At 44.8% G+C, this 13,716-nt stretch overlaps 1 protein-coding gene across 1 annotated transcript; it reads right to left on the minus strand.

The window, feature by feature from the left end:
- Positions 1-6,751: 6,751 nt before the first annotated feature.
- LOC119316451 (putative UPF0481 protein At3g02645) lies at positions 6,752-13,292 on the minus strand. Its single transcript, XM_037590769.1, has 2 exons — positions 12,708-13,292; positions 6,752-8,165 (listed from the first exon to the last, which is right to left on the minus strand). Exons 1-2 carry the CDS (start codon positions 13,094-13,096, stop codon positions 6,857-6,859), a joined length of 1,698 nt encoding a protein of 565 aa, XP_037446666.1. The 5' UTR covers positions 13,097-13,292; the 3' UTR covers positions 6,752-6,856.
- Between the last annotated feature and the right edge of the window lie 424 nt (positions 13,293-13,716).

Below are 13,716 nucleotides of genomic sequence, written 5' to 3' on the forward strand. Positions count from 1 at the left end.
AAGGAGCCTTTTCACTACTAGCTTCCCCCTTGTCGGGGATAGCATCCATCACCTTGTTGGCGGGATCACCCACTTTCAACGGTGCGGTGGATAGTTTAAGCCCCTCAAGAAATTTAGTAAACATGCTTTCGACTTCGGTCGTCATGGAGGTTTTCAATGTCTCCAAGGCCACATTGAACTCCTCACGAGAGACCGAAGTTCCCCCATCTCCCGTAGACGAGATCGGATTCACACCGGAGTGTTCCTCCACACCGTCTATGGTATCAACCATACTCTTTGGACGGTGAAGTCCTTAATAAAGAGACGAGGCTCTGATACCAATTGAAAGGATCGATATGGTTGACTAGAGGGGGGGTGAATAGGCAACTAACAATTTTTTTGCTTTTCTTTAACAAGTTAAACTTTGCATCAAAATAGGTTGTCTAGAAATGCAACTAGGTGAGCAACCTATATGATGCAACGAGGATAGGTACACAAGCAAGCAAGAGATATGAAACAAGTAAGCTTGCTTAAATAAAGGCACGAGATAACCAAGAGTGGGGACGGTGGAGAAGAGGATGTGTTACCGAAGTTCCTTCCCTTTGAGAGGAAGTACGTCTCCGTTGGAGCGGTGTGGAGGCACAATGCTCCCCAAGAAGCCACTAGGGCCACCGTATTCTCCTCACGCCCTCACACAATGCGAGATGCCGTGATTCCACTATTGGTGCCCTTGAAGGCGGCTACCGAACCTTTACAAACAAGGTTGGGGCTCTCTCCACAACTTAATTGGAGGCTCCCAACAAAACCACGAAGCTTCACCACAATGGAATATGGCTCCGAGGTGACCTCAACCGTCTAGGGTGCTCAAACACCCAAGAGTAACAAAATCCACACAAGAAAGTATGGGGGAACCAAATATCCTTTGGTGGAAGTGTAGATCTAGGTCTCCTCCTTCAATCCCTAGCAAATCAACAAGTTTGAGTGGCTAGAGAGAGAGATCAGGCAAGAGAGCTTGAAGGGCATCAATGGTGGAGTGAGAGAGGTCAAAGGTAGGAGAGGAAGGTGGGAGAAGCTCCCTTATATAGTCACCCTCAATTTCCAACCGTTACTGCGAATTTAGCACTGTAGCGGTACAACCGGTCCTCGTCCCGGTACAACCGGGACTCATGGTGTATCTGCAGAACCCTACCAAGCGGTACAACCGGACCAAGGGGGCGGTAGTACCGGCTCAGAAAAATAACCGGACTAACCGCCTGGCCACCGCACAATCACCGCATCAAAATAGGAGCTTGACCGGTACTTGAGTGGTGCCTGGCCGGAACAACCGTATGGCCTTGAGCTCTTGGGTGGCTAAGTCCTAAGAGGAAGAACCGCTCGGACCACCGGTGGTACCGGTCATCGTGGAACGACCGGACCAACCGGGCCACTATCACCCAAGAACCGCATCAAACCAGAAGCGAGAGCGGTACTTGAGCGGTGCATGGACGGAACCACCGCCCCAGCTGTTGCAGAGCATGGTGGCGGTACCACCGCCCGGAGGCAGCGGTACAACCGCTCGAGCACAGCTGGTGAGCGACAAGACCCAGCGGTACAACCGCTCCAGAGAGCGGTACAACCGCTGGGCAGAAACAGTGAGCAGAAAAGAAAAGAGGGGAAGAGGCAAGGAAAACTCTCTCACTCACACACACCGGAGGAAGGCAAAGAGAGGGTGAGAAAAGTGTACGTGAACTGATTCCCCCAGAGCTTCCTAATGAGGATTCCCTCTTGATAGTACGGGTACTCTACGACCAAAGAAAATAAAACCATAGAGGACACGTCTTTGATCTTTTCCTTCGAGAGGTAATGGCAATCCGACGTAAGCCTAAGCATCGAGAACCTGAAACATATAGCACACATTTAGACCACAAAGGGTTGTCATCATCATCCAAAACATAAAGTAGGGAAATGCCCTTTCATACGGTCTCCGCCGCACATAACCCTTCCCTTGCCGGATCTCCGTCTGGTACGGCCGTGTCGACAAGGCCCGCAAGGACCTCCTCCGAGTACCCCACCCAGAGCACCTCGCACAAGGTGTCCAACGGTGTCGGCGACGGCGCCTCCGGTGAACCTCGAGGGTCGGCGTCTTCATCTTCATCTTCACAATCCGAATCTCCCGCGAGCGCCCAAAACCTCCCACCGACCCACCGGCGAATGGGTTTGCTGTCAGGGGTAGTGGGCGGCGGAGTCGCCCCGCGGGACTCCATTTTCCTGGGTCACCTTTAAAAATGGGAAAATCCATACAACAAAAATTGTTTATGATGTTTCACATGACAATTTAAGATATTTGTTTGTTTTCGTCATGATGGCAAGTTCTAAAAGAAGTGTGTGTGATGTAGACATGGAGAATTTTTTTTAAAAATGCCATCTACATTATGGTAAATGAGTGTGTGCAAACTCATTCTAGAGTTTTTCCCCTGGAAGTTGCCATACAACAACTATAATAGCTGCCAGGAAGCAAACTAGAAATAAGTTTTTATGTTTGGTTTAATAAAGATTTTTCTTACGAAATCTAATAATAAGAAGAGATTAATCATTCTAGTTGGCACAAAAAGAGATGTGATGAAATTGCCACGTTTCTGGATTGGTGACACTAGACAACTAGATATAAACGCAAGTGCACACTACTAAGGAAAACTCTAGTAGTAGCGCTGGTTTTATAGCTACTAGTAGCACTTGTACAAGTGCTATCAGTAAGGCGCTACAGCTAACTGGTAGCAGTAGCGCTGGTTTTGCAGCGCTACTGCTATACCAAATTAGCAATAGCGCTTGGTAGGGAAAAGCGCTACTGATAATAGTAAGTAGCAATAGCGTTTCTTTTGAAAAAGCGCTACTGCTTATTTTTCCTGTATTTTTAAAAATGCAGCTTATTTTCACTGTATTTGTATTGGTTTTATATACAATATATACAACAGTAGGTGAAATACTTGGACCTAATCCACATTCTATCATGATCAACATCATCGTCATATTAATATAAAAACTCTTGCATTATATCATCACCAACAACACTAGCTAATAATCATCAGTCATTACCACCAACACTATTTAATCATCATAGTCATAGTGTACTATATAATCACCACCAACACTAGTTAATAATAATCATCATAGTCATTATCGTCAATACTAGCTATTTAATCATCATAGTCCTAGTGTAGCACACACATCATCTTCAAACTCATTTTAGCTAGCTAATCACTCTTGCCGCTCTCTCTTAGGTTAAATAGCATAAAATATGTGTAGCACTCCTGCTTCATCATATTAAAGAATGCAGATGAACCTGTCTCCTAATTGTGGGTTGCACTTTTGGTTGTTGCCCCTAGTACTTCTCTGCTACGATTCTTCGCAATTTTGTTCCAATCTTTGACTATTAAGACTTGCTCGCTTTGAGAAATCATGAATTCACGTTGTGTAATGTAGGATGTCTTGGCCGTAAGCTAACCATTGTCACGCGACCTTTAGGCTCTATCCAACGAGGCACAACATTCATCAGGAGTCCCTGTTGAAGAACATCATAATAGCATACTTAGCAATGAAGTTTAGCTTAAAAAATGTATGCAAAAGATGCACTGAGGACAAATAGTAAAAATCTTACCATCTTTCCTAAATAATGTGACCGTAGTGGTCACACGTTTTGAGTACTAATATTTCGAAGTCCAGGAAAAGAACCTGTCTTGACAGTATCAAGATCCTCAAGCCATGGAACATAATGACTTATCTCCTCGCAGTTTAGTTCAACCCCGGAAGAGTAGTAGGTGCTGTCTACCAAGCGCCGGACATGTTTGCTTAAATGGAAATAAGCTGTCAATAGAAATTAGTTGTCAATTATTTTTAAATTGACAATATAAATTACTTAACAAATATGGTTGAAAAACTCACATAATGATAGAACTGGAGGCGTCTGCACATCGACCCAGATGTCGATATTACCTTCAATTTCATCTTCCGAACAAATATCAAAAGTGATAAGCATATTAGGCTCAAATGCATAAGCCTTGCATAGTGCTCTCCAATTTTTGCATTCAAAATAGGAGTAGGTGTCTGCATTGTATAATTTTACGGCAAAAGTATAACCATACTCGGTCCTCAAGTGAACTCTCTTTACCTCCATACTTTCCATAGTACTGAAACCGATCTTATCCAAGACATAAATTCTTGCATGGCACGGGATACACTAGTAGAATAGTAAAAAATTAAAATTATAAGTTGAAGCAAAAGTAGTAGAAGTCATGCTTAATTACGAAAAAGACTTGTCATTGTGACTTACTGTATCCACTTTGAAGTTCTCATCTAACATGATGCTCACCAACTAGGTGAGGCCTGTCGCACAGGTCACGCTCGTCTTTGCAGTATTCGCACATAATGAATTCCCTTTCGTTGTCAGACATTTCATATGTTCATAGTTGAAACATTAATTGAAAATCGATCGAAGGCAACTATCAGGAAACTCAACACATAGATCACTATTACTCAATATGCAACGGGTTGACATTAGGTTTGTCGAGTCTTTCTTCCTAAGCTCTCATCTCACGTATATGGTGGGCACTCCCTCTCTGATATTGCGATCGTCGGTGATGGTCGCTACTCCTCCTTTCCCTAGTGTATTATAAATATCTAGCACAAGGAAAAGAAGGAGAAGCGACCCCTATGACAAAAATCGGCTTTCTTCTTCTCTCATATATGATGGACACTCCCTCACCAATTTTTCGACCGTCGATGATGGTCACTACTCCTTCTTTCCCTAGTGCATAACAAAGGTCTAGCACAAAGAGAAGAAGGAGAAGAGACCCCCACGACAACAGTTAGCATTCTTCTTCTCTCATATATGGTGAAGACTCTCCCTCGCTGATTTTTTGACTGTCATGTATGGAGCCCCGACAGACTTAAAGTCAACTCGAAATGTCGTTTAATTCTCTTTCTAGAAAATCCGGAGCACTTGATATTTCCTACATATTCTAGCACAAGTCATGCTTAAATTCATCGAAAAATCCGGCATGACCTTTGCTAAAATAGGACATATCGAGCGCCTGAAATTTGCCAGAACGGAAATGAATCAACACTCCGGCAAAACATAGGCCACTCGGATTCTCCCTGCGATACAAAGATGTCCATACACATACAACGATGCATTTCAATGGTTCAATATTGACAAAAACATTTCAATATATCTTATAACCTGAACATTTCATTTGGTTAAGAAGCATAACTAAATACCCTAGTTGTACTCTATTCAACACTAAGGAGTACAGAAGGAGGAGGTGGACTTTTAGCTCACCAACTCGGGTGTAGAGGAAGTAGAGATAGCTCAGATGACGTTCACTCCAAGGAGACACGACTCCACAAAGCCTGCATATTCCACCGAGTAAAATTTTAGATCATCAAATCTCATATAGCATTCTTTGATGACAAAGTGATTATGACATAAAAATAATTAAATTTTCCAATACATTTCTATATTGAAAAACAAAATTACAAAAAATTTCTATACCTAAATTTTCTTACTAAAAATTTTTCTTATTAAATTTGATACCTAAAAATTTCTCATATAGCATTTCAATAGATTTCTATAATTGAAAATTTTCTATACCTAAAAAGTTATATTACTAAAATTTTCTATTAATAAAACTTTTGTATATTCAAAAAACCTATTCACTAGTCTATTAAGCACTTACTATAAATAAATTAGTTCTATTAACCACTTATTATAAATAAACTAGTTCTATTAACCACTTCCTAAATAAACTATTTCTATTAAACACTTACTAAAAACATCCTAGTTCTAGCCCTAACATTTACTAAAAATACCTTGTTCTAACCCTAAAAATTGAAAAGACCTATACATTTACTAAAAATACCCTAGTTCTAGCCCTAACATCCATCCATCCGTCCGTCCATCCATCTATCTACATTCTATTCTATTTGAAAAACATTAAAAAAGAACCTACAATCTACAAGAACAGAGGGAGGAGGGAGGTAGGAGGGAGGAGGGAGGGAGGGAGGAGAGAGAGGAGGAGGAGGGGGGAGGAAGGGAGGAGAGAGAGGAGGAGGAGGGGGAGGAAGGAAGGAGAGAGAGGAGGAGGGCGGCCGACCGAGGAGGGAAAGAAGGGAGAAGAAAGGAGAGAGCAAGAGGGAAGGAGGGAGGAGAGGAGGAGAAAGGAGAGAGCAGGAGGAGGGAAGGAGGGAGGCGGCTTACCGATGAGAAAGGAAGAGGCGGCGACGACAACAGTGGGCGGCGGCGGCGGCGCGACGACGACAGCGGGCAGCGACAACGGGGGTTGGACGATGAGAGTGTGAGAGTGAGAGTGATCGGGCCGGCGGGGGAAGAGGATAAGGTAGCATTAGCAGTAGCGTTGGTTCGTCACAAGCGCTACTGCTAAGTTCAGCCCACCGTGTAGACTTAGCGGTAGAGGTTGGCTGGTGGCCCAGTGCTACTGCTATGTCTCTAGTAGTAGCGCTGGTTCCAGCCGACCGCTACTACTATGTGTAGTCCCTGCGGGTGGCCATGGGACTACTTAGCAGTAGCGCTGCAAAAGGTCCCATCGCTACTGCTATTGTTGTACTTGTAGCGTTCGGTGTCAAACAGCGCTACTACTAAGTATCAGTAGCGTTGTGCCTATAACCAGCGCTACTATTAAATTTCTATCTATAAGCATTTCCTTATTAGTGACGCCTTTCACAAGGAAAACAATTTTCGGCCATTCAAATTATCTTAACTACAGTGCGTAGCAGAAAGTATTCGTTTTCACTATCTCAGTACTGATGATATAGAACCACTGATTTACTGAATATATATAGTCACATGTGCAACCTACTGCAATGTATTGTACACACATGCATGCTACTGCCCTCCTCCGGGCGTTATCTGCGGCAGTTCCAGTATGCCGCCGAACCAGCGCTTGCAGTCGTAGACGGTGCAGAATGTCTGCAGCGCCGTCATGAGCAGCAGCACGACGGCGGCGAGCAGCGTGAGCAGCCTCCACGACCTGAACACGTAGCGCTTGAGAAACCTTCTCGCTTTCACGGCCGCCCTCCGGTTCCGGTGCGCGTTGACGTCCCTGATCACGCCGTCCAGCAGCGGCACCTTGCTCGGCCGCACTGCCCGGCACATCCCGTTCCACATGTCCGCGGCCTCCTTGTCGCTCTTCATGGTGTTGAAGATGATCCCACACTCTCTCAAGATCTTCACGTCCTTGGGGGTGTCGATGATGCCGTTCATCAGCTCCGTGTACCGCGCCAGCACGAGCGGCCCGCGCACGGCGGCCGTCTCGTATGCCACCAGGTTGCGGAGGATCACCTCCGTGTTGCTGTCGAGGTGGAGGACCGGCAGGGTCAGCGTCGCCGTGGCCGCGTCGAAGCCGATCCCTGCCATGCCCTCTGGAGCCGGCATGAACCGCACGCCGCACGCGGCCAGCTGCGCCACCGACGGGATCATGATCTCCTGCGCCAGCGGCGAGTTGATTATGGTGGACAAGTTCACGCCCTTGAGCCGCGCCTCGACGTCCGTCGAAGCCATGAACTTCCCGAGCAGCGGCGCCATCGCCGACAGCAGCGGCACCTTGCGCATGATCATCCCCGGGAGGCTCGAAGCCGCGCTCATCGGCTTGGAGATGAGGTTCTTCTTGATGAACCGCACAGGCGCCACGTCGAAGCTGGACACCTGCATGCACGCCTGCTTCACCTTGTCGTAGTCCGGAATCTGCTGCTCGAGCGCGTCGAGGGAGAGAACCTCCTCTGGGACCAGCGGCGGGAGCTCCGCGGCGTCCTCCGCGAAGACGGCCGAGGCGGGCACGAGAAAGTGGTAGAGGAGCTCCAGCAGGTGCGCGTGCTTGGCGATGTCGCCGGCGATGGCAAGCGCGGTGGTCTTGATGGGGTACACCTCCCTGATGAAGCGGTCCAGGACGGCGTGCATGGCGTCGGCGGCGGCCTCCTCGGAGGCGTGGCGGAGCTGGAGCGCGCCCGCGAAGAGGAAGAGCGGGATCTGGTTCTCGAGCATCATGGCGTCGCGCACCATGGCGTTGATCCAGTTGGTGGCGGAGGACACCATGTCGGTGGCCCCGTCGACGTGGTAGCTCTCGAGGAAGTCGAGGAGGAAGCACGTGTCGATGGCCATCATCCATGCCAGCGTCTGCCCATTCAACTCAAGGAACCTACATTCATTGTATTTGTACGTATACATGATCAGTGATAGTATTAACTTTCATGACATCTTATATTGAACGCGCTTTTGCTTTAATAAAACATCAATAATGCTAAACATATAAAGAATGCATGCATGCATCTGTTTCACGCATGCATGCAGGGAAGCATTCACCCGAATATGTCTCTGCCTAACTGGTTGCGCGCGCAACTCGAATCGTCTTTGTCGCTGCATCATGTGGATCCGCACGAGCATGCCCCACCTGGTTCCACCCAACAACCCATATCTTTATTTTCTCAGCGCTATACGCGGCACGGCGGCAGGAATACATGTCACATCGTATCTCTCTCGTTCGGCCGTTCCCCACACCTCATTCCTTCTCTCTCTCGTTCCTCATCCCGTGTCTGTCGAATCCGGCTTGCCGCCGGCTCCCTCCTCCCTCGCCATGGCCGTGCATCGCCGGGTTACTCCTCTTCCATGGCCCCCTTCCCTCTCCTGAGACGTGCTTCTCACGGATAGTCGATTGTCCTCCGCCCACGCCCTGCTGCCTCTTTCGCCAGATCCGCCATCGAGGTAAGATGGAGCAGCGTGGTTGCCTCATCGCCATGGTGGGGGGTGGTGAGAGGATGTTGGGCATCAACGAACCACGAGCAGCATCATCACCACCGTGAGCAGCTTGGTTGTGGCCAGATCTAGAGTCCAGCGGCTCGGCGGCAAGGCACAGTGAGGAGTCTAGAGCTCCTCCTCATCTTCCCCGTCGTCTTCCTTGAAAAGTTTAGGTAGCAGTGATTCCTCTCCTTATTTTTTCTTAAACAAGATTTTTATTCTTTTCTCAATCTTTTCAGATGCATCTGGGTTCGCGTGCGATAGTGGCTTCTATCCGATGTATTTTTCATCCAGCAAGTTTAGGAATATTGATTGATCTTATTCTGTTTCCTCTCCTGCAGTTTTGGGATAGAAGACTGCACTTGTTTTGTCCCTCTCCATACTCAGGAAATTTTTTATTGATCTGAATGTGTATCTTGTAATCGTTACCTGAACTAGTGGAAGAAACGAGGACCTTTTTCTAATGCTATCTCTGAACTGTTTGGTCACTGTAATTATTATTGCCTTAGTTTTGTACATGAAACATAATAATTTAGTTTGCAAATATTTCTCAAGAATCATACTAACAATACATGAATATTTTCAGAAGAACTTTATCAAAAAATCCGAAGGACTTAATAAAAATTGAATCAAATAGCATATTTGTACTGAACTTTATGAAAGAAACTCGAAGGACTTTCTAAGATATGAAGAACTTATCTCATTAATTTTAGAAAGTTCTTTAATTGTCTAAGTCAAGTTCTTGGACGGTCAACATAAAGTTCTTTGTTGCTCAGTTGAAGATTTTTATTGAACATGAGGTGACTTTGTTAACACGGTATCCGAACTTTGCCATAAAAATCAAAAGAACTTTAGAGAAAACTTTGCCATGGCTAATAATTACTTTGTATTTTATTAAGTTCTGTGGGATTTCAAACAGAGTTCTCGACACCCATCTAAAAATTCCCTTGTTATTATCCAGTAACTAATTTCATTGGTTTTTTTTCTGACAATAAGTTTCTGACAATAAACTATTAATCACAGATAGTTAGACACACGATTAATCATTCATTAAGCATGTAATTTAATGGTCCATTAGCCATCGAAGCCCATCTGTCTCTCGCGTAGCTGTAGTTTAAAATTGAAATTGTACAGTGGAAACAGAGAGATTCATTGTGCCAGTCTGGTGTTGATTTGACGCTAGATGTATATGCAATACGGGGGAGAGAGAATGTCATAAGAAAAACTCATATACACTAGAATACAGGGATTCTTTGTGGGACCTGCCTGCATGTTGATTTGACATGCATGCTAGATGTGTGGAAGAGATATGCGTTGGGCACGACAATGCGTTAGAAAAAATCCATGCCCACATTCACCCATGCAATATGGAATATGCATCCAATGAATGCACGCTTCTTTGGTCATGCAGTGGCTGGAAAGAGACAGACGCAAGGAAGGAATCCCGAGTTCAAGACTTTTGCCGCCTTCTATGAAAATAAGATGCACCTTTGAAGTACTCTCGCCAAAAAAAAATCCCAACTCAAATGCTCCTTCATAAATAGTAAAATCGAAACAAATAAAAAAATTCAAAAGATTTTCAATTTTCTTTTGAAGGCAAACATTGCTTAGTTTCCTTCCTCATTGCAATTTTTTTTGTGATTCCAAATCACGTTCATGGAGGTCTAGGTAAAAATAACAAAATCAACATTCCAAATTGCTTTTAAAATTAGTCCTTTTGGAACGACATTTTTTTTTCAACCAGAGCATTGGGAATGTTTTCTTCATGAATTTAACTAACCACTTTACTTGGTTCTATTTCTAGTTATGAATTTAACTAAATCAGTTGCTCGTCGTTTTAGTTGTTGTATTTACCTTGCTAGCACACAAATAATTTCTTGCGTTTATCTTGCATATAATTTGTTGCTTATGTATAAAGCTTGCAATGATATCTTACCTCTCTTATAGGTTCACAAGACTCCCGGAAAATCAATATGAAACAAAAAAAATTGCAATGAAAACAGAACAAAGCTCAGAGATAAAATTACGACCATGCTAAAAAAACTGCAATGTGGTTTACGTTATTAGGTTCATGGAACAAGTCAAAAAAATTAATAGGCTATCCGAGTTATTGACAAGCATGGTGCATCAGATTGAAGAAACTGAAATAAACACAAAAATCAAGAATCCTAATGAGATCATGATTCAAAAATTTGATAGATGTTGCAACTATATACGGCTGCCTCAGTTTGATTTTATTGATTGACTAAACATAGTGCATTAGATTGAAGAAACTGAAACAAATATAAACATCTAGAATCCTAATGAGATGATGATAGTCATAGATTTGGTAAACGATGTAGGTGTGGAGTGGCTGTGACAACATTCACACTGAGTCAGGAGCGACCACCTACGGTCGGGGCAGTGGTCAATGATGGGAACATCTACCATCGACCGGCTAGTGACATCCCGGTCTAGCGCAAAGTACAAGCTAGCATGATTATTGGACGATCCGTCTTCAACATAATGGCTAGAACATTGTTTCATGTCTGGTGTGAAAACTCTTGTTTTGGCCTTGATTGGTTGGGCTCAGCAGCGATGAACTTATGTCATTACCTTGTTGAAAGTGTTGTCTCCTTGCATGTGTGTTGGCATTCAGTGATTGGTCTCGCCAAATAGGATAAAAATCCTTGTCTTGGACGTTTTTGGCCGGATATGGCAAGGGTGGCACGAGGGCGCTTAATTACTTCTTCTTGAAGACGTTGTTGCGCAAAAAGTAGTGTAGTAGATGTTTATTTCATTTATGTTGTAGTATTCAATCATAGTTGCAATTGTTCAATACTCTGATTAATTATTAATAAAATGAATGTATGCATTGTAATGATGCAGGCAGGAGGTTTAACCTACTTTCCGAAAAAAAAGTGCCACTGCCATTTTGTTTTTGGGTGGCTAGCTTGCAGAAGTAACTGGATAATGCTAGTTAAACATTGAAAGTATTATGTTCTGTCTGTGTATACGTCCATGTCGTCAGTTTGAATGGTATTTATTATTATTATTTTATTGTTTGGGAGTGCAAGTTGCAATCCTCTATATAAAAAAAGGTTCCTATTTTATATTTGCCTATCAAATAGTACAACGCTAGATTACAGAATATCATTGAGGATAAGTGTTTCGTGAAAGCTACATGACACCGATTTTGTGATCGCCTGCCGGAAATGTCAAATCACTGTGCTTATCATTGCGTTGTCAAGTTCTCAGCAGCATGCCTTTAAGAAACATTCAAAACAAAAGTAGACCCTCACTTGGCATTTCAATTTCAGGCAGCACAAGAGAAGATAGCACTCATGTCTGAAGTTTAAAACTCATGCATGGTTCTTAAATAACACAGAATAATAACGCAGAGAATTAATTTGGCGAGTGCTTGATTATAAAAGATAACCCCTAAGAGAGATGAGGCAGATGGATGTGTATAATTAGGGTCGGACCAAAAGCTTGTAGCTCACGAGCTTAATGAAAGCTCGGTAGCTTGGTTCATTAAGCTTGCTGCTCACTTTTTTATGAAAAAAAAGCACATGTTTCAGCTCATTAAACTTAACAAGCTTAATGAGACTAGCTAGTTTTATGAACAGCTCGTTAAGCTCACTGATATACAACAGACCACATTTTTTTTATTATAAGTGGCAACATTTTTTGGCACCTCAACATATCTATTCCATCTACTCAATCCGACCTAGCCCATGGGAGACAATCCCAATTCTTGTTAACAAGTACTTACGAGCGCTCGCGAGCTTAATGAGGTTAGAACGGACAGAGCAATCAGAGATTTTTTTGCTTGTTAATTTTAACGAGCTTAACGAGTCGAGTCTTAACGAGCACAAGTTTAATGAGCCAACCCTTAATGAGACGAGTAGCTCGTTAGTACAGTTTAATAAAAAGAAAAAGGAAAAAAAAAGTATACGTACGGTACCTGTTGTAGGGGGTCCGGATCATCTCCTGCATCTTGACAAACTTTTGCACGAGGTCGTCGAACCTGCGGTCGCCGGTGAAGAGCTTCTCGGCGCGCTTGGCTGCGGCGAGCTTGTAGCGCTCCATGTCCCTGAGCTCAGTCCGCTGGTAGTGGTAGGGCCCCAGGGCGAAGTGCTGCGGCGAGTACGCCTCGGGCTTGGTCGCCCGCAGCAGCCGCGGCACGTCGAAGACCTTGGCCACGGCGCCCAGCTCCTCCGCCCCGGCCTCCATCCGCCGCCGCACCTGGCTCACCCACCGCGACTGGTGGTCGTCCAGCTCCAGCTCCACGCCGGCGTTCGTGGCAGCCACCCCCACGAACCGCGCCTGCGCCTGCAGCTGCGCCAACGCCATCGAGCTAGCTAGCGCTCGCCGATCTAGATCTCTGCTCTGCTCTTCTCTCCTCCCCTAGCTTAGCTTAGCTGAGCTTAGTCGTTAGTAGCTACTTGGTGCTAGCTAGCTTCTTGCACGATCCGAATTGATCCGATCCGAGCTGTATGTAGCATGCATGTGAGCTGGTTGCCTCCAATGGCTTCTAACTTGATGGAGAGTTAACTAGGTCAATAGGGCATCATGGACTGTGCTGCTGGGTTAGTTGGGTGCTATATCGAGTATGCATGCAAGTGGGTGGGTGGTTGTGTGCGTAATCATGAGTTAAAACCAAGCTAATCAACAGCTATCGTGAAACATGCGCGGAAGTAGATTAGTAGGGTCGTCGTCACCGAGTGAATTTAGAAGAAACGCGCGACAGAGACCGGGGAATTTTAATGCCAGACGATGGATGAGCTTCTTCTTATGCGTACGTGCGTGTTGGCCGCATGCGCGTGGGCATCACGTCATGAATGTCGTCGTGTTAAACAAACGTTTTGTACGTGGTGGGTGTCGGGGAATGATGGTGCCATGAGCATATCTCGGTCGGACGTACGCGCCCAGTTGGTGCAGCTCAATGGAGCCATGATTTTATTTTTTATTTT

Source organism: Triticum dicoccoides, chromosome 6A (genome assembly GCF_002162155.2).
Source record: "Triticum dicoccoides isolate Atlit2015 ecotype Zavitan chromosome 6A, WEW_v2.0, whole genome shotgun sequence".
NCBI lineage: Eukaryota > Viridiplantae > Streptophyta > Magnoliopsida > Poales > Poaceae > Triticum > Triticum dicoccoides.